We start from the raw sequence: 22,751 nt of genomic DNA, 5'->3' as shown, positions 1-22,751 counted from the left end.
AATGATTTTTCCATAATTTTTGATTTTATCAAAGTGTAGAAACCATTTTCAGACCTTCTAGTAGATCTAGTGGGCGCTGGATTACCCTGTAGCAGTTTTATACAGGATACATTAAGGTGTTGTAAAATAGATTCGTTCAGCAATTGGTTAAAAAACATGTCAAAGACGGATTTAATTTTGAACTTTTCAAATATATTGCCGACATGTTCATATTTTCTTTTGAAAAAGATAGTTCTAATAATTCTCTTTTGCATTACGAAAACTTTATTCAATAAAGTTCGACTTGAGTTGCCATATACTAAAAGACCATACGAAATAAGGGGCTTTGCGTATGTTTTGTAGAACTGTAAAAGAGTAGATGAAGAGAAACAAGAACGAGCTTTGTACATCACTCCGTTGAATCTGGCTAATTTTTTTATCACTGTACAAACATGAGTTTCAAAGGTAAGACTTTTGTCAATCCAAACACCTAGATACTTGAACTCCGACACAATTTCAAGTGATTCATCTTTTAAATCGAAAGTGCCATTTGTATTTGTTTTCCCGAAGTTTAGTATTTTACATTTCGACGTGTTAATTGCGAGCTTGTTTTTGTTACACCAGTCATCTGCAATCCGTGTTACAGTTTCAAGTTGTTTTATTGACGAAAGTTTTTTGCTATGAACAGTAACAGTAGTGTCATCGGCAAAAAGTGTTGTTTCACTCCCTTTTAGTTGAAGAGGAAGGTCATTTATGAACAGCAAAAACAACAGTGGACCTAGAATTGATCCTTGTGGCACACCACATGTTACATCTTGAAACTGTGAAGAAACTCCGTTTACGTGAACATACTGTTTCCGATTTGTCAAATAAGATGCTAAAAACTCTCTAGATTTGCCCCCGAAAAACATATAACTCAAGTTTTTCAATCAAGAGGTTACGATTTATTGTATCAAAGGCCTTTTTGAGATCAATAAAACAAGATGAGCCGTATTCACGTTTGTTAATAACATCTCTCATTATTTCGGTTGTTGAGATAATTGCATGAACACAAGATCACTTGGTGCGAAAACCAAACTGATGATCGTTCAAAAGTTTGTGTTTTCCTATAAACCTGACCATTCTTTTGTATATCAACTTTTCGAAGACTTTGCTCACTGCCGTGAGTAGGCTTATAGGGCGATAATTACTCGCATCATCAGGGTCCCCACCTTTGAAGAGAGGGATTACTTTGGCAATTTTAAGGAAATCAGGGAAATGTCCATGCTCCATGCGTTTGTTGAAGACGATTTCTAAATGTTGGCAGATGACTGGAGCCACGATTTTTATTATATGAGATTTCAGGCCATCCTGGCCGTTTGATTTTTTGTTTTGCATTGTGTTTATTATTTTAAAAATTTCGTTCGTGTTAGTTTTAAACAAAAAGAATGTTGAAGTTGTCCTTTTTATGTGCTCGAAAGTTGTAAAAGATTGGTCTATTTGAGCCTCAACAAGTTTTGGACCAATGTTGGCGAAAAAATTGTTTAGATTATCCGGAGAGATAGTTATTTCTTGCTGTTTACGTGATCCGCTCATTAAAAACTTTAAACATTCCACCAGCAGAAGAGCATTTAGCAAGTTTGGTATCATAAAATGAGCGTTTGTATTTACGGATTTCATTATTAAGCCGGTTTTTTACAAATTTTAATTGTCGTGAAATTTCTTCCGAATTTTCTTTAATCTGTTTATTTTTCAAAACATTTTTTTGAGCTATTAATCGCTTTATAACCCGATTATTCCAGTTTTGTTTTGAATTAGGAGTGCGTTTTACCAAAGAACAGAATTTGTCAAATGCTTTGATTAAAACAGCGCTAAATTGCTGGAGATACTTTTCAACATCAGAGTAGCTTACAGAAATTTTAGAAAGCTCATGATTAGCATAAAACAACAGCTTGCAGATATTTTCGTCTTTCTTCAAATATCTTAAGTCACGCGTTAACATATACTTTGGACCATCTCTTGTTGCCCGTTGTATCGGTAGATCCGATAGTAGACCGTGGTGATCACTTATGTGACACTTAACCGTGTCCACTTTACATAAAATATTGGCAAAACAATGGTCAATACATGTTGAAGTAGTTGCAGTTTCTCTTGTGGGTAAACTATTTTGTAACCTCAAATCAAACGAAGCCAGAAGATTTTTATATGACAAAATGTTACTTTGACAACTATGGGATAAAATATCAAGATTGAAATCCCCTAGGACTAATAAATTTCCGCCTAAATTTCTTGCTTCAAACAACAATTTTTCAAGTTGTTCATAAAAATCGTGAAAACTGATTGATGGTGGTCTGTAAACTATTACTACATTTGTCATTCCGATGTTGGATTGCAAGCGTATTACAATGTGTTCCAAAATTGTTTTCAAACAACGCTGCGTGTATATGATACCTTAACCTATATAGCAACCAACACCCCCACCCAGGGTTTGTCTATTGGCGGTAACAATTTTACTATGCCTATTCATAAATATCGATTGGATCATTATCACTCAACCATGTTTCACAGAGGGCAACAAGAGCTGGTTTTGTTTGAAACGACTCAATTAGTAGTTTAAGTTGGTCATGATGGCTTCTGAGGGATTGCACGTTTAGGAAAAACACTTTTTCCATATTGAGGCCTCTTGTAGGCGGTTTTGTGAAACTAAAATAAACACAACAATTTGGCGAAAGAGAACAGAAAGCTTGCAAAAGATATATATATATATATATATATATATATATATATATATATAAATGTGCTAGAGAGTGAGAGTCACCAAAAAGCTAGGACTATTTTGCAGACTTTCTTAAAATTGATTTTGAGTTTCTAGAAGTTTATGATCTTTGCAGAACCTTTTAATAAGCTCCATACTTTCTTGTTCATCCGGTGAACTATGGAGGCAATTCAGCAGAGCGTTGACATTACTCAGTTTTGCCTTTGGAGTGTTAGAGAAGTCGAACATTTCACATGATTTCTTGCATAGCTCGTAACCGCTGGACATTGTCTGTTCACGTCTATAGTTGCCATCAGGTTTCTGATTGTCGTTAACATCCATTTCGGTAAACTCCGCTAAACCCTGTTCACAAACATTTTTATTATTGTTTATTACCCTATGTACCGCTTTTGGTTTGAAGTCCTGAACTGCTCGAACGCTGTTAACCACTACTGATCGAAATTTTCCGTCGTCTTTTTTGTAGAAAAGTTTCACATCACAATTGTTCGTAGTAGTTATGAGTCCTTGTTCATCCGCGTAGTCTTTTATTTCTTTTTGGGCCTTTGGAAGCCTTTCTTTGATGAAAATAGGCCTCACATTTATTGGCTTTTTGACTTGGCTCAACCACGATCGTCTCCCGTAGATTTCGTTTTTCTCTCCAAAATAAATAAATTTAACAATAATTGCAGGTGGATAGTTCAAGTCTTTCCATGGTCCAAGTGGGTGACAGGCTTTGAAGTTGCTCGGCTGTGTCGAACACTGCAAAAACTCGCTGAAAAACTGACAAACTTGGTGAGTTAGTGGCTGATCAGATCGTCTCAAAGGCATATTTTCTATTATAATGCAGTCTTTTGAGCTGTATTTCTCCTGTTGACTAACGCGCAGTTCCAGCGAAGCAACTCTGTTCTCTAATTGAACAATTCTTTCATCTTTGATCTCCAGTTTTTGGGAAAAATCGGCTAAGATTTGACGTAAGCAGTTTCCAATAATTTGGATAAAGTTTCAGAATCCATATTTGACAGTAAGCAGAGTTTTGGAGACACTTCTGGACAAAATAGGGCAGTTACTTAAATTATACAGGGAATTATTGGGAGAGAAATGTATAAACTACAAGTAAATTGTTTGTGAATTTGGGATAAACCAATCGATTTCAGTTCAAACTTGCGTCATGTGTTTTAATGCGTGTGGCATCAAAATGGCAATTTAGATTCTTCTCACTCTCAGCGCACAGAGCGACTAATTTGCAGCTAACATTATTGTTTCGTTCTTTACACTTTCCTAAACGAATCAGCGGCAAAGATAGATTTCTCAACTGTTCTAAATTCTAGAAAAGTGACACAAGTATTTAAGTAGAAAATCAAGATAAAGTTTACTAGCCTTCCGTGAAAAGAAGTTAAGTCGAGTTCCAAGTGACATCTGTTCAACTTGACCTCGCCTTCATAATTTGCAACATATTTCCCAATGCAATGTGACTACAGAAGTTTTATGATCAAGATTAACATATTTCATGGGTTGGAGCGGTAGTAGGGGGTTGAGCTGAGTCCGGTCTCACGTAGCTGGGAGTCCAGCGAGTTGGGGCAGTGGTGGACGAGGGGGGGGGGGCAAACCTTCCCTTTACACTATGATTTTCAGCTCAGCTTCTCAGCTGCTTCGATGAATTGTACACAGACTAACGGAGCAGCTCCTCAGCGACTTAATGCCCTCCGCGGTCTTTATTTGTTCGTTCCGTTGTTCAGGACGAATGAAATAAAAACGGTAGACGAAAAATTGGTCCAGCGAAAAATCGCATAAAAAATACATGATTAATATAATTGCTACAAACTTTGAGAGTAATTAATAATATTTATTTGTAGTTGATTCATAAAAAACTTACGGAAAACAAATCCGAATGGTACTGAAAAAGCTCTTCAAAAAAGGGGCATTTTAAAATGCAATTTTACTATTTGAAGGCTTACTTTTGTTAACGAATATAGATGTTTCTCACCGAAAAGCGTCAAGTACAATTTTATGTAATTTAAATTCTGTTAGTAATCTAATTGCAAGAATCTGTTATAAATAACGCATCTAATAATATCCAAAATATAAATATGTAAGTATATGATGATTAGCAAGTGACTTTGAGGAAGACAACAAACACAATTTCCGATTTATTGACTGAAAGTTTTCACTTTTTAAAGAGAGTGAATCTACACGGAGAAAATCATTTAAATCTCTGTCGCCGCAGAGCTTAATTTGCCCCTTTCCATTCGTATTATAGCGCCCATATATTACGTTTTATCAATAAAAAGCGTGAAAACACCCGCCCCTAAATTCCAGGTCATAAAGGAAAGTGGCTGAACAGCATTTCTCGCGAACGCTCTCAGATCTGTTTCTAGCTTCAGTTCGAATTTGAATATCTAAATAAATACCAAATTATTGTATTGTAATAATATGCAATGACTAAGATGGGATGGGGGAGGCAAAAAATCTATGACATTGCTATCTCGACATCGCAATGCGAATTTTGAATTTGTGCACTGTGAAAGAACGAAACTGATCCTAAGATTTGATAAAGATAGTGACGTCATTAGTTTTTTGTTTAAACATATGACGTTATTAACATCGTTTGAGGTGACGTTATTAATATTGTTTAGATTGTCATTAGCATTGTTCAAAATCGTGACGTCATTGGTCTAAGGTGTGACGTCATCGCGATTCGAGTCCATCCCCATAAACGACTGACTTCTCAATCCTTTCAAACTAGGTTTAGTAGGAACTCCTATTGCTTCGTTTGTAACTGATGACGAATCCACGGACGTTGAGGTGTTATAGATTGAACTGTTTCCTCCCGCTATTACAGAAGTGTACACGTTTGAGACTACTATTAGAAGACAGAGTAAGATCGGTCCCAAAATGGCGCCTTCTAGACCCCGAACTGAGATTCCGCCCACTACAGCTAAGCCTGTGAGGTAAGGGTGACCTGCACCTGAAACAGTTTGAACTCTTGTTAATGAGGTCGTTTTTGCTATTCTTAAAATTGAGTATGAAATGGAATTACGAAAAAGGCCACTATTCTTTCAAATTGAAATTTGTTCTTTATAGCAGTTTCAACTCTTGGCTACATCAGAATACTTTGAGCTCCCGCAACAACAAACTCACCCCCCCCCCCCCAAGATAACAATGCTTAGGATCTTTTCCTTTGCTGCCGCGCTTCTCCTGTCAATCATTTTAGTGGTAAAACAGGATTTGCCACCCAAACAGGTGAAAATTTTAGGCCAACTAGTGGAGTGAGACTGAGGAAAAGATCCGACGTTGAGATTGAACTATCGAGGAAACTAGAAAGAAGAAAACGGAATATGACAGATACCCAAGTTCGAGAGAGTAAGACCAGTAAATATCATAGCTGGCAGGTTGCCAGAAAATAACCACAATAGCTTTGTAGATCTGCAGTCTCAAAAAATGGTAAAAAAAAACAGAACAAAAAAATATTAAATGCTGAGACGTTATATTTTGATTAAGAATCTTTATAACTTATTGCTGCTTCTATTAGGTGCTCTCAAATAACCTTCAATTAGAGTGACACACATTCACTTGGCCTTATCTCTTTGAATTAAAGTTAAGGAAAGTCGTGTAAGATCTGACAAATTTACAAAATTGTCTTATAAGAAATGATAAGATGCATAACCGTACAAGATCTTATAAGACAATTTGTCAGATCTTACACGATTAAAATTCTAATTAAGCATCTGATCAGATCTTATAGGATAAAAAATCCAGAATCAGTGGGGATAACACAAGCTTACCTGTGATTTGTGCGTAAATTGCAGCATCAAAGCCTCCGTACATAGGCAGCATATGGCACACTAACAAAACAACAGCACCCACCCACTCGTCATGGAGAAGCCACAATTCCAGCACTGCCGGAACTGCAGCCAGGTAGGTTCCAAACACTGGAACAGCTCCTAGTAGAGCCGCAACTGCGGCCGGGAGGAAAACTAGCCTGACCCCGGCTATAGAATGGGTGACGTAAGTTAAAAGACCGTAAAAAGCAGAGAGTTTCAGTGACGCTCCGAAAACTCCCATAACCGCGCTGTTTACAGCCTCTGCAAACGTGTTCGTAGTCTAAACAAACAAACAAACAAACAAACAAACAACAGTTGAATAACAAACAGAAAAATAAATTGGATTGGACTCAGCCGACTGGAGGCTCCAAAACGATGAAAGAATTATATTTCGAAACTTAAAATCGCTGAAACTTAAACTTAAGTATCAAAAACCGGCTCTTCATTTTCCGCTAATCTTTAAGTTGTAAGGTAGTAGCGTATTATGCTGAGCGCAATTGAGATTTCGGACCGTGAAAAATTTTGGACCATAACGGATGAATTGCTCTCAAACGACAAGCGTGGGGCTGTTTTCGAATACAAATGGACCCAAAATAACTTAAACATCGTTTTGGAGCAATAATAGATTTAGCTGATAATAAAATGCCTCATAAAAACTGCATGCATCTAAATCGGTAACATAAAAACCCCTAAGCCCTGGCTGAACAAAACGAGAGGTAGCAGCAGTGTTTTATTGTCAAGAACTAGTCATTCAGTTGCTCACATTACCTTTTCCCTTGTTAGCTCTTGCAGCTGAAAAACATCAACTTAATTTCCAAACAAAACAGCTAGTCATGTCCGTACATTAATCATATTCAGTAGTCAGCGAAAGTATTTATCTGTAGATTTTCATTCTTAAAAACAATAGAGGACAGTTCCGATCTTTTTCGCCTGTTTAAGGGTTACAACGAACATGTTCTTTATAAACAATTTTCTATAATGTCATATAATTTCTAACGTACTTTCTATATTAGAATAGACAATTCTCTTAAGATAAATTTGATCATCCGTTCTAGACAAATATACTTTGAAATTTTTTGTGCCAATTTTAGCCAATCCGCATAAATAATAATAGGAAGAGCATTCCATAAATAGCTCCATATTGAGTGAGACAATTATACTTTAACTGCTGCTGCTAAAACCACTTTTACGACAATTACTCAATACCGAGTAATTGGGTATTTTAAAAATACCTCAATTTTTGAACGTGTGATTTTAAACTAACGCATTTAAGAATTAGTAAACGGGAAGGTTGGGTATAATAGAATTGGGTAAATTGCCACGAGCCCAAATTAGCAAATTCCTTTCCACCATTTAAAGAATTGCAATAGGTTAACACACCTGAGCACTAGTTAACGTCGAGTTAGCTTTACTCCCATCCGAAACTTGAATTCCAGGATTAGCAGGCATAATTGACGCAATGACTTCCATCGGTTTGTACCGATTGCCACTCAGACTCAAAAGATAGAACAGTGCTGTAAGGAACACCACAAACGATATCAAGAAGTTCATAATATGAGACCCACTTGTCAACACAACCCAAATTAGTGACGTCAGAATTGAGAAGACGAGGTTGATATTGCTTTGAAGGATGCTCCATACAGACATGGAAATTGATCTGAGGGTGTCAAAGTTTCCGTGGATTATATCGTAACCAGAGTAGAACAGATCGGTTCCGTGGGACTTGAACGCATTTAGAAACCCCTCGCTTGGATCTGATGAACCGTCTTCTGTGTAGAGTGATTTGACAGAGCTGAACACTTCAGCTATACTCTGTGAACGAAACAAATTGTTACAAAACTCATAAGTGGTTTTTGGCCTTTTAATTATTTTTCAAAAGGTGAGCTACATTTTTCTCGCTTTGTAAGTGAACAAGTTTGTACGGTTTATAAGACTATTGTTTTTTCTTAAACCGCAGACTCCAGCTGATAATCACTGGAAAAATTTGGCTATCCATTTCTTTAAAAACCGTTCCATCAAAATAAAGTTGAAATCAAGAAATTAGATATACATATAACTTTTGAAAATCAATCGGCAGGTTGTCAGAAAATATCCGCCATTGACTCCCAATCAGAATGAGATTGAAACAGAACAGAAAAAAAAACTGATTATCAAACAAAAACATACCCGGCAGATTGCCGGAAAATAGCCGCCGTTGATTCCAATAAGCATGATTGGGATTGAAAGAATAGGTATTGAAAAAAAGATTTTTGTACAAAAACATTTTTTAAGTCCGATTTACTTTGATGGCATTTCGTAGTTGATCATACTTCTGTTTGTTTGAGAGAGGCCACAGGGGCTACTATCAATACCAATAAGCATAAGAGATGGTAACTAAGACTTATAGGAACGACGTTCAAATAGCGGGCATCTAAAATTGGGCTTTATGGGGTTATCCCGTTTCTATTTCTAATTTCAATTTTTTATACTGACTACGTTCATTTTGAATTGCTTTGCTGAGCAACTGATGTTCAAATTCACTTCTAGCAGAATGAGAGAAGAGAGAAACTAGCCTAGAGAAGTCAAAAAGATTTCACGCAAAAAGTCGAAAAAGCGGCAAAATGGTAAAGCGAAAAAAGTTCGACGAAGTAAAAAACATAGCAGGACAAGTCCTGACGTACAATTCAAAGAATTTTCATTGACTAAACAGAAAAACTAGACCTAGAATAGACTATGAGTGAATTGAAAAAACCATTTTAGAAAAAAACAGATCAAAAAAAAGAAAAAACGGAAAATCAATGTCAAAATGCCGCATGTGAACAAAAAAACCATTAGCGAGAAATGAAAATTTGATTCAAACAAAAACTAGGTCTAGAATGAGCTGCTAATGGATTGGGAAAGCCATTTAGAAAAAAAAATCCGGTCCAAAAAATCGAAAAAACAGTAAACATCAGAGTTAAATTGCCGCATGTGAACAAAAAACCACTACCGAGAAACCGAATTTTTGTTCAAACACCGTTTTCTCACTCTACTTTAAAATTAGAGCGAAAAAAATTCACGCCGCAGAACCACTTGCTTTTTCTCTCCATTTCCTGTTTCGGCGTGACCAGAACCACTACTCCAATTTGACTTCAAAAATCATGAAAATGTGTGAACAGATCATAAAAAAAAGACAGCGCCCCAATACAATTCAAATTCTTTGAATTTTAAAAAAAATAGGAGCGCTATAATAGCCGGCTGAGAAGATGAGTGCGGCTATTAAAAATGTTAATGAGTGAGTTCATTTTATGAATTTTGTCGTTGGGTATATTCATGTTTCTTAATGAGAGGACACTGATCAAATAAGGTCTTCATGGGTTTATCCTGCTTCAATTTTTCATTTGAATTCTCAATGCTGACTATGCATGCTCATTTAGTTTGCTTTGCTGCGCAACAACTGTATAAAGCATTTTAGGCAAAAAGAGATGACTGAAGCAGGCCTAAAGAACTCTAAAAAAATTTAACGTAAAATGAGCAAGCTGTAAAATAAGGTAAAGCAAAAGTAACTTGTGTTCCACAAAGTTGAAGAATAAACAGATGCAGAAAAACTCCGGAAACGACTCAGAGATATCCTCGGCAAATAAACTGGCCATTCGATTAATTTGTAAATACTAACACACGTCAAGACAAAAAACAATCTGAAATAAAAAAAACATAGCTGGCAGATCGCCAGAAAATAGCCTCAATAGCTTCTTAGATATGCAGTCTCAAAAAAAAAACAGTAAAAAAGACAGACCAAAAAAGTCGTCTTTTTAATGAAGGCTGATGTTATATTTTGATTAAAAACCTGTATGGTTTTTGTATAAGTTTTTGCTGCCTCTAATAGCTGCTCTCAAATAACCTTCATTTAGAGTGACACACACACTCTTTTGACCTCATCTCTTTGAATTAAAGTAAATAAATGTCAATTTCAAAGTCAGGTAGTCATTTTTGAGAGCGAGGTAAGTCAAGTGTGACCAACAATTTAATCACGCGAATGAAAAAATCGCTCCACTAAGAGCGAAAAATGACGTCACACACGCACTTCAGTTGAAATTGCATGAACAAATGAACAAAAAGCAGATTTGAAGTGGTTGTGACGTTATATGGTCGAAACAAAAATCTTGACGACGAAATAAAAAAAAACCACGAGAAGGCCAATAATAGCCCCAGCTATCGCTGTGCGGCTATTAATAAAAATAGCCAAGAACTAAATTACACTAGAATTTCATTCCTCATATAATAAAACCACTCATATAAACTGAAAACCTTTTCTCGAGCACTTTAAAATACTCAAAAACTCATACAAAACGGACAAATCAATAGTTCTAATCCAAATAAACAAACGGAGATAAAATTAAAGGAAATTGACAAAAATACAATTTTTCAAATTTTTTTGCTACATTTCTACAAACAATTGCCTTATACCAACAGGTAACTGAAAAATTCTTAAAACATCAGGCGTCAATTCAAGTTCCAATGGAAGCAAACAAAAACATGGTTGCAGCCTGCTTCAGTCGCGGTGGGTTAATAAAATCACTGAGGGGGGCTTTAAATGACGCCATTAGAGGTCATTATATACAACTACAACTAATAAAATTAACAGTAATAATACTTCAATTTCAGCGCATTTTTCATTTATCTTTTAGTAGTGAACTACCTCCACTTGAGTTTAGCTGCTGACACCTGCAAATGAGAGCAAAATTTAGATGACGCAAAAACAAAGTCGAGGGCGTAAAACTCAAAATTTTGCCGAAAAAAAAAGACCAGCACCTTTACAATAATAGCTTCCAACTTCGTTCAAGAGGAATTAATAACAAATTTTTTCCCAAACAAAAATTTCTGATTTCAATTAACTCCCGAAGCCTTACTTCTGGCCCCATTATGCAACGGTCCTCTCTTTAAGCTTAAATGAATTTAACGTAATTAGAAGTGACCGTAAAAGTAGTCATTTTGCTTGACAGCGAAGTATATGCCATTATAATTTAAAATTATTCACGCAATTCAGCTGATAACTGACAAGTAATGAGTACATTACAAATAAATTTACGGTATATAAGCAGTTGAAGAATATAAACCCATGATATAAAAAATCTCCTTTGAGCTATGCGGCGTAAAATGTGAAACAAAACGTCAGGCGTCGAAACAAAAAGGCAGCCAAGACAACCACAATATAGCTGGCCCAGTTTACAGATTAGCAGCTATAGTAAAAATTAAACTCGACTAGCTTGAAACTACGCACATCATTGGCGTTGGTCCAGTTAAATTTCAAGAGTGAACTACCTTTTATGACTGGTGTATTGATCTCGGGGTAGATTTCGGGTGGTTAGCTTAGCATTACGGGTTAGCAAAATGACTGACGGAATTACTTTGCCCACAAATTTTGCTAGAGAGCAATCAAAAATTTCCCGAACATTACTAACTTGATTAGACGTTTGATTTCTGTTAACCCACAACTGCAGATACAACTCATCATACACTTTCAGCAATTGATCAGTGATCTCTTGACTTCTAGCGTCGCTCTCTCCGTTCTGACCTCCGGTCACTAAGTAGGACGTGATCCAGTTCTCTATCAGCCCTCGACTGTAGTCGTACGCTCTCTCAACTACCATCGTCAGACTCGATTGGATGTTTGTGCTATTCGGAAGTACTCTGGAAATGAAATTCAAAATTTTTATGAATTCCAAAAATGGGTGGTCCCATTATAGCCGCAGCTTAGTGAAACCAGGACCCCAATGGGTGTTGTAAATTAGTTGCGGGGGTTATAATGATAAAAGTTTTGAATTTCTACTAACAAGTGTTTAATGCTTGCTTACAACGATCTCAGGCTGCTACCAATTTCTTGGTGTCTTCGTGCAAAATTGGTTGATACGTTACAATACTTTCAATGCACGTACGTTTCCTGTATTATCTCCCTATGCAGCGAACAATGATGTCTTTTCTTTTTATTTGAAATTTTTCAAACAAACCAATTTTGGTTTGATTAACATGAAAGTTATTAATTAATAATAAATAAATTCCTTCCATTCTGTTGAGCGGTCACGGAACATCTAATAGTGGAAATTATCGTGAATATATTCATGAGACAGTCTGATTGGTTGAAAAATGCGGCATGAAATATATATATATATATATATATATATATACATATATATCCCAGGTACTTTGTAAAGATTACTTTTTTCTAAATGTTCGGCTGAAAAATTTGGTTATTTGAATTTACTCTTCGAAAAGAAAAAGAACATAGCTGACAGATTGCCAGAAAATAGCCGCAATAGCTTCGTAGATCGGCAGTCTAAAAAAAACAGTAAAAAAGACCAAAAAAATCGTCTTTTCATTGAAGGCTGATATGTTATATTTTGACTAAAACTCTGTATGTTTTTGTGCTGCCTCTATTAGCTCCTCTCTAATAACCTTAATTTAGAGTGACACGCACCCATTTGACCTAATCTCTTTAGATTAAAGTAAATAAAAGTCAATTTCCAAGTGAGGAAATAGTCATTTTTGTGAGTGAGGCAAGTCAAGTGTGACCAAAAATTTAATCACGCAAATGAACAAAAAACTCGCTCCACTAAGAGCGAAAAATGACGTCACGTACGCAACGCACTTCAGTTGAAATTGCATGAACGAATGAACAAAAAGCAGATTTGAAATGGTTGTGACATCATATGGTCGTAACAAAAATCGCGACGACGAAATAAAAAAAACATACCAGGACAAGTCCTGACGTACAATCCAAAGAATTTTCATTGACTAAACAAAAAGAAACTAGACCTAGAGCGGAACCTATGAGGGAATTGTGAAAGACATTTCTAAAAAAAATCAGATGCAAAAAATCGAAAAAACAGAAAAAATCGAAGTGAAATTGCCGCATGTGAACAAAAAAATGACTAGCAAGAAAGCGAACTTTTGTCCAAACATTGTTTTCTCACTCTACTTCAAAATTAGAGCGAAAAAATTTCACGCCGCAAAACCACTCGCTTTTTCGCTCCATTTCCTGTTTCGGCGTGACCAAAATCACTACTCCAATTTGACTTAAAAAATCATGAAAATGTGTGAACAGATCCTAAAAAAAGACAGCGCCCCAATACAATTCAAAATTCTTTGAATTGTAAAAAAACCAAGATAAGGCCAATAATAACCTCAGCTATCGCTGTGCGGCTATTAAAAATGTTTTAACGTTCCCACAGCACAATAAAGAATCTTGTTCAAAACAAAACTCGATAACAGACCCTCGAACAAGTATCTTACTCAGATATTCAAATTATTAACTTAAATTGAAAACTAGCATGACAAGTTCTGACCTACAATTCAAAAAATTTTCATTGACTTAAAAAAAACTAGACCTAGCATGGACTATGAGTGAATTGGAAATTTCATTAAAAAAATTTCTATAAAAAAATTAAAAAACATAAAAATCGAAGCAAAAATCGCATGTGAACAAAAAGACACTGGCGAAAAAGCGAATTTGCTCGCATTTTAAGCCATTTTTAACTAATATAAGGTCATATTTTTAGTTAGTAATTTAATGATTTTATAATTTTACATAATGTTCTATTCTTAACTTTACATTGCCTCTTTTACCATTTGCATTTTATTCTTATTGTATCAGAGGAAATTAATAATGTTCTTCTTTTTCTTTTCTTTTTTAAATAAAATAAAAACAGAGCTATCATAGTAATCGGGTAAAATATCAGTTTACGTTCTGAATTCCGGGTAATGTGATGCCATCTCCTGTGCTAATGTGGTTCCAATTTCAACAATGGCCATGCCCTCCTCCTGAATCTGAGCAGCCAGCAAGAAGGACATCAATAGAGAGCCAATCAGGAGCAAACTGACTAGAAGAATGGTCACTACCACCCCGATTGATCCTTTCAGAGCTTTGATCACTTTCTTATCTCCTAACAGGTAGAAATGGACCAGCTGTTTCACGAACGAAGGCATCAACACGCTCTGAGCTTGCGCAATTTTGTGCTGAAAAACAAAAGTTCCATTATTTAGTCTTATATGGATAACTATTGAGCGGAAATAGTAATATTAAATATAGCTGGCAGATTGCCGGAAAATTGCCGCGAACGATTTCGACTGTGAATATTTTGTTTTTAAAGACGGTTTTGTCCGGAAGGAGTTACCATGAATACCTTTCAAATGACTACCAATACCTTAGCCAAAGCGAAGTATGGTTCCAGAACTCTGTCCAGTCCGAAGAGGAAGAAAGACCTCTTGAGAATGAAGAGAGTAATTGGGATGAAGAAGACTGGCAAGATCCAGAGGTGTCTCAGTGTCTGGATCATAAGGATTGACCAGAAGAGAGAATAGAAGCCGAAGGACACTATCAGATCGTTGAAATCCACACCTGTTCACAAAACAAACAAATAAATAAATAAACAAAGAAACAATAATAGTGGCACACTTACTTATAGGTTGCACAAAAAAGCATTGAAGCATCATGTGATTTGAAGAATGATATGTAAGAGTTATCTAAATTTCTCTAAAAATTGTGTGCACGCGTTGGGTTGGAACAATATGCGTTCGCAAAAATCCGATTCCCTAGCTCAATTCAATATCAGGGAACCCAAACACATGGCAACGTCACAATAATGAGATATAATTCTTCCGAACTTGTTTGAGAGAATTTATTTGCATCGTCATTTACACTCGCTTGCTTTCTAGCTATGTTAACAAAAAATTATGGATATTTACGCGTCTTTCTGAAGACGGTATGCAGTTCAGTTAATGAGTATGTTTTTTCTGTTCACAATAATAAGTTCAAAGAAGGCGTCAATGCGTTAATAAATATTACTAAACTGTTTAAAGGCAACACTCGTTTAGACCCTTGATGACCTCTCAGATCTAAGAGATGTTTGCTTATAATCCGTAAAATATCCTTAGATTCTGATAACCAATTTTTTTTCTATTTTTATTATTTTTGAGTTGAAAACAATACTAGGTACAAAATTGTACAACTATCTATGAAACATACTTCCACTGCTGGTCTCTTTTCCACTTCCATTTCCACTCGACGAGGAATTGGAATCAGCCTCGAACACTTGCTTCGAGTACCTTCTTAACCAACCCAGACTCTTCTGAACAAACTCGCTGAGAGACGTAGAAATGTCCTGTACGGTTTCCGGCACTGATAATTGATATTAACTTTTCATAATTTATCAAAAATTGTTACACAGAAGCTTATTTTATAGCTAGTTAGAGTAGCTAATGCCTAGATTGGACAAAATACATTTCAAACTGACGCTCGGTAATGTGCACATAATGCTCCGACACCGCTCATCCACATTTTTGACTTAATTATCTACCAAATGAAGAGATAAATTTTCAAAAATTCACAATGTTCAAGAATAATTGGCGTATGATTGAAAACGGATCTCTTTAGACTCCAACCACCAAACGAACTAAATAATTCAGCATTAGAGGGCTGATGAGACCTATCATCAAACAAAATCAAATAAAAACAAACATTAACTAATATCAAAACTCAATGTCAATTTTTATTAAAAATAATTAAAAGTAAAAAAAAAGGCGTCATTTGAAAACTAATCTAAACAAACTATCTTGTACTTTAGTAGAAAAGATACGGCACCTGTCCTTAACGAAACTAGGTAACAAGTCGACAAAAGAACAAACAATTGAATTCAAAGTCGATAAAACCATTAGCTATCATGATATAAGTTATTTTACGCCTTCATAGGAAGCCGTTGAGACCTGTCATTATCCCGAACATGTCACACGGCTTTACAAAGAACGACAAAACAAGCGAAAACCAGAAATTCGAGTAACCTTTGCGATAAGCGGCGTCGAAGCCATTACGACCAAAATCTATCCACTACAAACAATAGATATATTCAAATGCTCCCTGTCTCAACGCCATTTTAGTGATAGTTAACCTGTTAATATTGTGATAATGTGACAAAAGAAGTAAAATATCTAAATATCAAAAAAAATATAAATAACTCGCAGTATCAAAGCCAAAAAAAAACATTAACAAAAACATATAACGGCAACAAAGGTTAAATTCGCAATAATGAAAATGCGAATTTACTTTGCTGAGAAAGTTAAAAGTCGACAAATCTTTTTTAATACAATTTTCAAAGTGATAACAAGAAGCTTCCAAATAAAAACTTTAGATAGATTAACTTATAACACCTTAGGAAGCCAGTTGAAGCAGTCATTCATTAGTCTAATTTATAAGACTACCAAATTAAAAACGAATTCCGGTCGACTTCGAGAATTTACGCAAACATTATTCAAGCCACAAAAAGTGAGATTTTCACTGAAATTGAATTAAATGTTCATTGGGACTCAATTGCACGTATATAGAATCTGTTATTAATTGAGCTTGATTTGAAATCATTCTGGTCTGAAATGAAAGTATAATAGCCACTATCGTTTTGCGGCTATAAAAAACAAAATATTTGTTAAGAATCGGCCCAATAAAATCCGAAGAGCTTTGGATTGTTAAAATCCACGATTAGACCAAAACCAGCCTTGTTACTGCTGTTCGTCCACTAAAAACACGTAATGGTTCCAAATGTAAGAGAAATAGATCATTTGACGAACAAGCAAGAACTCATCAAAAAATAATGCATTTTAAGCATTATAATTATCGAGTTGAACAAGCGCAAATCCAGCTAAATTTTTATTCCAGAAGTCTCTCATAGGAAGCAGAAGTAAAATTAGCCCTCTTTGGAGTTTACACTAAGTCAGCACCTTAGATTGTGTCAGCAGTTTTTATGTAATTTTTGCAAATTTAAAAATGGGCTAAAGAAGCATATTTTGAGTAATTTTTGTTGAACTGAATTTTTAGCAAAGTTAGCCAAAAATTCAGGTCAAACAGTTCAACAACACTCCTCTATTCTTGAAAGTACAATCAATAAGACAGTCGTTAGCGATCTTAACATATTTTAAGCAAATGGACGAAAAATTGAGGAAAATCAGGGAATCAGCATTTAAACAAGAACATATGAAAAAAAATGTGCAATCCCAGCCAAGCTCCGACTTAAAACTTTTTTGTCAGCCGTGATCAGAAACAACATAATTTAAACATAAACAAGTAACGTCGGTCGAATTGCTTTCACACGACCGGCGAGTTCTTGGCTCCGTCAGTAGCTAGCCACGGTTTAGTGAGGCTAGCTTTAGCTTAATTGAAGGGGCGTGAGGTGAGAGTAGCGGGGGTCACCGTGGACTGATGAGGGCAACCGTCAGGGGTTCCTTAGCTGTACACAGGACACGTCCTTGCGGCCTTAACCATGCGTAGGGGTGGGGATTAGGGGTAAGTGAAGGGAGGCTGATGTGGGAAATAGGCGAAGTGGGGGTTGGGTGTGGGGGGGGGGGTCAAAATCTAAGAACTGCCCTTCACACCATAAGTATAAGTCTCGAAAAAACAGTTTGTATGATTCGCATACTTGGAGACTAGTGGGCTGAAAGACTCTAAGAGAACTTGATACCCACTGGGCGACACCTCTCTATCCCGTTTCTGAGGACAACAAGTCAATTGGGTCTGACGAAAAATCGGTCAAGCAAAAAATCGCATAAAAAAGACCAACAGGATTATTATAATTGCTACAGAGATATTTTGAGAGAGATAAAACGTGAACGAAAAAGAAGAGTAAAAAAACCCAGCCTACAGAGAGAGAGAGAAGGAGCTATGAATATTTTCCATGATCAGAATCGACTCTGCGTGTTCTAGTTTTCTAGCCCAGTTAGTGATTAAATCATAGAAAAAAAACTGAACGAGCAAAATTTTTTTTAAAGTTTCCAGATTTCGCAGTGAAAAAAAGCTCAGAATCATTCTTAGTCTCTGAGTTCTGTCATGTAATGAATCTCCAAGACTTTCGTTGGCCAGTAATGATCGTTAAACTCAGAAAAGGACAATATTCAAAATTTTTTAACAATTGCAAATTTTATCAAAATCTTGCTAGTTTTTGTGATATCGATATTTTGAGAGCGCCAATTCATAGCCTCAAGAGACTATCTGTTATCCCTATTCCAAGCATTAAATAGTTTCACTGGCTTATAAAGATCCATAAACTTGGAATAAGATAATAATTTTCCGCAAATTTCAAAATCTTTTAAAATTTTGTCAAACATTAACACTAGATTCATTAACTGTGTATTTTCACAACGATTCCATTGAAGATATCAATTATTATCAATTCTAGAAACTATGCAGTAAGTTCATATCAAACTCTAGTGGAGGTTCCTGGGACCCTGGTGCCGAAAAAACTGCTAAAAATCAAGATATCAAATAAAACTATCTCATTGCCACTAAACACTATGCAATAATATACTAGTAAACACCATAGAATTTTCCCCAGCCACTAGGGAAATAAATACAAAATTTTCAGAAATTGTCACAACTAAAGAGTTTTCCGAAAAATTGAAAAAAAAATTAAACTTTATGAAAATTCGCTAAAACTCGATTCATTGAAATATTGATAACCGTTCCATTAACACTTGAAACTATGCAGCAGCTTATTATTAGCTTAGAGGCAGTCCCTGGAGCCCTGGTGCCGGAAAAAAACGGAAAAAACAATATTCAGAACAAAAAAACGGAAAATTGCAAATATTTTATAATAAAAATTGCTAAAATTCGTGTTATTAAAAACTTAAAAAAACATTTCATTACATCTAGAGACTATGCAGTAAGCTATTATCAAATCTTAGATGAGGTTCCGTTGCTCTTGAGGCTGGAGGAACCCAAAAATTTCAAAAAACTTGAAAACTGCAAGTTTGAAAAATTGCTAAAATTTGTGATAATAAAAAGTTGAAAACTATTTCATGGTCAATAAAAAATTTTCAGTAACTTTACAATATATCATCCAGTATTAATTATAAAACCCTTAAGAAGGGTTTTTGGTCCCTGGAGCTGGAAAAACTTGGATAATGACAATGTGAAAAAATTGAAAAACTGAAGAAAAAAGTTTTGTCATAAAAATGCTAAAAGTAGTGATGTTAAATTGTTGAAAACCATTCCATTACCACTAAAACCATGCAGTTACCTATTATCAAACACTAGAGGAGGCTCCTTGACACCTAGGCCTGAAAGAACTCAAAAAGTGACAAACATTTTCAAAAACTTGTGAAAAGTAGTACAAATTTGCGTGTTTTGTACTACTTTTCACAAATTTTACCAAAACATATAGCTATTAAAATGGTCATAAAAAGTACTTATATCCTGCAAAAGATTTTTATCAACTTTAACCAGCCTCTATTTCAGACTGTTTCGGCAAAAAAAAACTGAAAAATGACGAAAATTTGCAACATTTTGGGCTCAAAAACTCAACGAAATTAAACCTTAAACTACAGCCTTCCCAGTAGCTTCACAACACTAAGCCTTTGAAGGACTCTTAAACGCGGCTAAAGCCCTCTAATGAAACTTACTGCCCGCTGGGTGCTACCTGTTTATCCCGTTTTTAAGGACGAAATGTCAAATCGATCCGACGAAAAATCGGTCAAGCGAAAAATCTCATAAAAAAAGACCAACAGCACTAATATAATTGCGACAAACTTCGTTTGAGAGCACTTAAAAACAATTCAGGTGAGCACCCAAGCATTCTATTCTGCAGTTAACCTAAGTATTTTTAACTGAAAGATAATTCCAGTATAATTTAAAAAGCTCGCACAATTTCAAAAACAGCAGCAAGTTGTTGGCAAAAACAATTCTACAAACTGACTTCAAAATCCAACTGAATAAATCAGCGCTCGAAAATTAATCGGAAACGTTTGGGATGAAAGATTTATTATTGTTTTTATTTATTTTTTCAGTGCCTGAAGTGATTCGTTGCTGTTAGAACTAGATCTGTGCTCTCCATCTGCTGTGAGGCTTTCTACACTCTCCGAAACCGTCTTATCAGCCGCATTTGAGACACTTTTATCAGCTAGATTCCGAGTTGATGTTGCTGTAACTGAGGAATCCGGCGATGTTTCTTGCTCGTGGGATTCAGACACAGTCGGAATTGTCGTCGCGTATGAGGCAGGCTCGATATTTGACTTGAAAAAGAGAACATTGATCAAAAACATTTCACACGAATTCTAGGATTACAACCAGTATGAAAACGGAAGTTGAACGAGGACTACATTCTTCATCATTGATTATAGTATGCGACTTTTAACTAACCAACATTGACGGCAAACTACAGATAAAACGGATCTTTTCCGTTTGTGCCCCCCCCCCCTCCATTTTAGTGGGTGCATATTATTTGCACTCCCCAGACGCACGTGTCCATATAGATTTACCATGTAATGGCACGTGCTCTGTAACTGGGGGCGCATAACGTACTGGGGGGAGAGGGGTACAATCGGAAAAGATCCGATAAACTGATTATAAAATCACCTGTTCTAATTTTCGTAAACATAAATCAGCTCAATTGAAAGTGGAACTATAAACAACACCCCCCCTCAGGTACAACATGATCGCTTAATAATCATAAATTATACAATAAAAAAAATTGACACCCTGATAATGTTTTATGCGAAAAAACCAAGAGATAGTTCTACCCCCTATTACGGAAACTATTATCCATGCAAAGGTCTGCATTATCTTTTTCACGCATAAAAAAATCACGAGTGGAATAAAAAACCAACCGGGTTAACTTACCTTCTTTCTGCTTTTTGATTCCTTCTTCATGTGGCTTTGAATATACCCAACCAGTGCGATACAAGACAGCATCAATATACCCAAAACCACAATCCCTGACGAAGTGATAATCAAATGGTAAACTAAAAGCGCCCAAAAGCACATCGAAATCTTCTTCAAAACTTGCGAATTGTCCTGAGTTGCGTAAAAAAAGGCAATTGCGAAATAGGCAACGTATATTGTCCAAAAATAAGGCGCTATAAATCTACACCAAACGGATGCTACCCCACCGTTCACCCTTAATACTAAATGAATTATCCACGCGACCATTCGGCAAAATAACCTAATCGGGGTCCACGCAAATATAAGGTACAATAACGGGTATGAAAGAAAGGCTATAGCGAAAAGATAAAACTTCTTTGAGATGAAAATTCCGATCAAATCAGAGAGGTAGTTTATAAAATTAAACGGCAAAAGAATTAGCCCGACAAATAGGGGGGTCCCTGACTGTGTCAAACTTTTCAACCATCGTTGAACAGAACCCGTTGCCGCCTTTTTAAAAGGGTACAAAAACGACCCAGTAAGCGTCGCCCACAAAAGCGGCCGCAAAAAGACTTCCAGTACAAAAAATACGGCTATAGAGGCTAACACCGCAAGGAGGACAAAAATGTTAGCAGCCGCGTTGAAAAAGGCCTGCTTGAACAGCTTTTCGTTGCCCGCAAACATTTCAGAGGCCAGCTTGTAATCGTGGATAAATGAAAGTGAACTGAAGCGAGCTAGGGTAGGACGTCTTTTGTCGGACAGGCTAGATATATTTCCACTTGTACCTCGCTCCATGATTTAGAGCCCAACAAAACCTAAATATCTTCCAAATTTCACTTGTAAACTCCGATTTTCAGACGCAAAAGTGGTAAATTCGGAAGTAGGCAATTCGAAATTCGACGATGGTTAGCGTGAAACCATTCCGCGTAATTTGGCGCATAATACCTGAAATAAAGTTCTGATATAAACTCACTTGAAGCAGTTCGCAAAATTGTAATTGAAGAAACAATTTGAGGCTTAGAATAACAAAGCAAGTAAAAGAGTACCAAATGAATTCACGCCGAGCAGTAACCTTGTTAACAAGACTTTATTTGACAGATTGAAAGTAAACAGCTTACGGGTTAAAATTGAAGACCTGATATTAAAACCGAGGTTTGAACAGATTTCAAGTTTCCACTTTCTTAATACAAAAAGATAAATTTGCAATTTCAAGTCACCAAAAGGAATAATAATTTGGACTTTTTCGTTTTCTCTGTTGGTAGAATACTACAATTCGTTATTGATAATCTTTAAATCTTATAACGAGTTCACGAATTGCAGGATCTCAAAATTGTCCATAATTCTATCATAAATTACAATATAAAACTTTCTGCTCTATCTTTTTGATTAATGTTTTCATAAATTCATAACATCGAAAAGAGGCCATGAAACTTTGTAATTGGACATCAAACGGTATAAAAAATAGTTCTGGGTCGATTATCTTTTTCCAACTATTTTTTGATAATAATAATTCGTAGTCTTAACAAAATCTCTCACATCTCGAGCTCAGCATTACATTGGTAAGCACAAAAAATCTGAGGAAAAA

General features: G+C 35.8%; 1 protein-coding gene across 2 annotated transcripts; it reads right to left on the bottom strand.

Annotated features, from left to right (window-relative positions):
- Nucleotides 1-5,131: 5,131 nt before the first annotated feature.
- On the bottom strand, nucleotides 5,132-22,140 carry LOC142351897 (transmembrane protein 245-like). 2 transcript variants are annotated; one of them, XM_075404151.1, is made up of 10 exons: nucleotides 21,146-22,140; nucleotides 20,314-20,538; nucleotides 15,515-15,647; nucleotides 14,694-14,887; nucleotides 14,234-14,505; nucleotides 11,955-12,183; nucleotides 7,915-8,346; nucleotides 7,303-7,326; nucleotides 6,496-6,814; nucleotides 5,132-5,678 (listed from the first exon to the last, which is right to left on the bottom strand). In XM_075404151.1, exons 1-10 carry the CDS (start codon nucleotides 21,959-21,961, stop codon nucleotides 5,386-5,388), a joined length of 2,937 nt encoding a protein of 978 aa, XP_075260266.1. In that variant the 5' UTR covers nucleotides 21,962-22,140; the 3' UTR covers nucleotides 5,132-5,385. The 2 variants fall into 2 exon arrangements, with proteins under 2 accessions (XP_075260266.1, XP_075260267.1); XM_075404152.1 differs by lacking the exon at nucleotides 7,303-7,326.
- Between the last annotated feature and the right edge of the window lie 611 nt (nucleotides 22,141-22,751).

Source organism: Convolutriloba macropyga, chromosome 13 (genome assembly GCF_964194025.1).
Source record: "Convolutriloba macropyga chromosome 13, txConMacr16.3, whole genome shotgun sequence".
In the NCBI taxonomy this organism is placed as follows: Eukaryota; Metazoa; Xenacoelomorpha; order Acoela; family Convolutidae; genus Convolutriloba; species Convolutriloba macropyga.
This window is presented reverse-complemented; position numbering and strand designations above follow the sequence as displayed.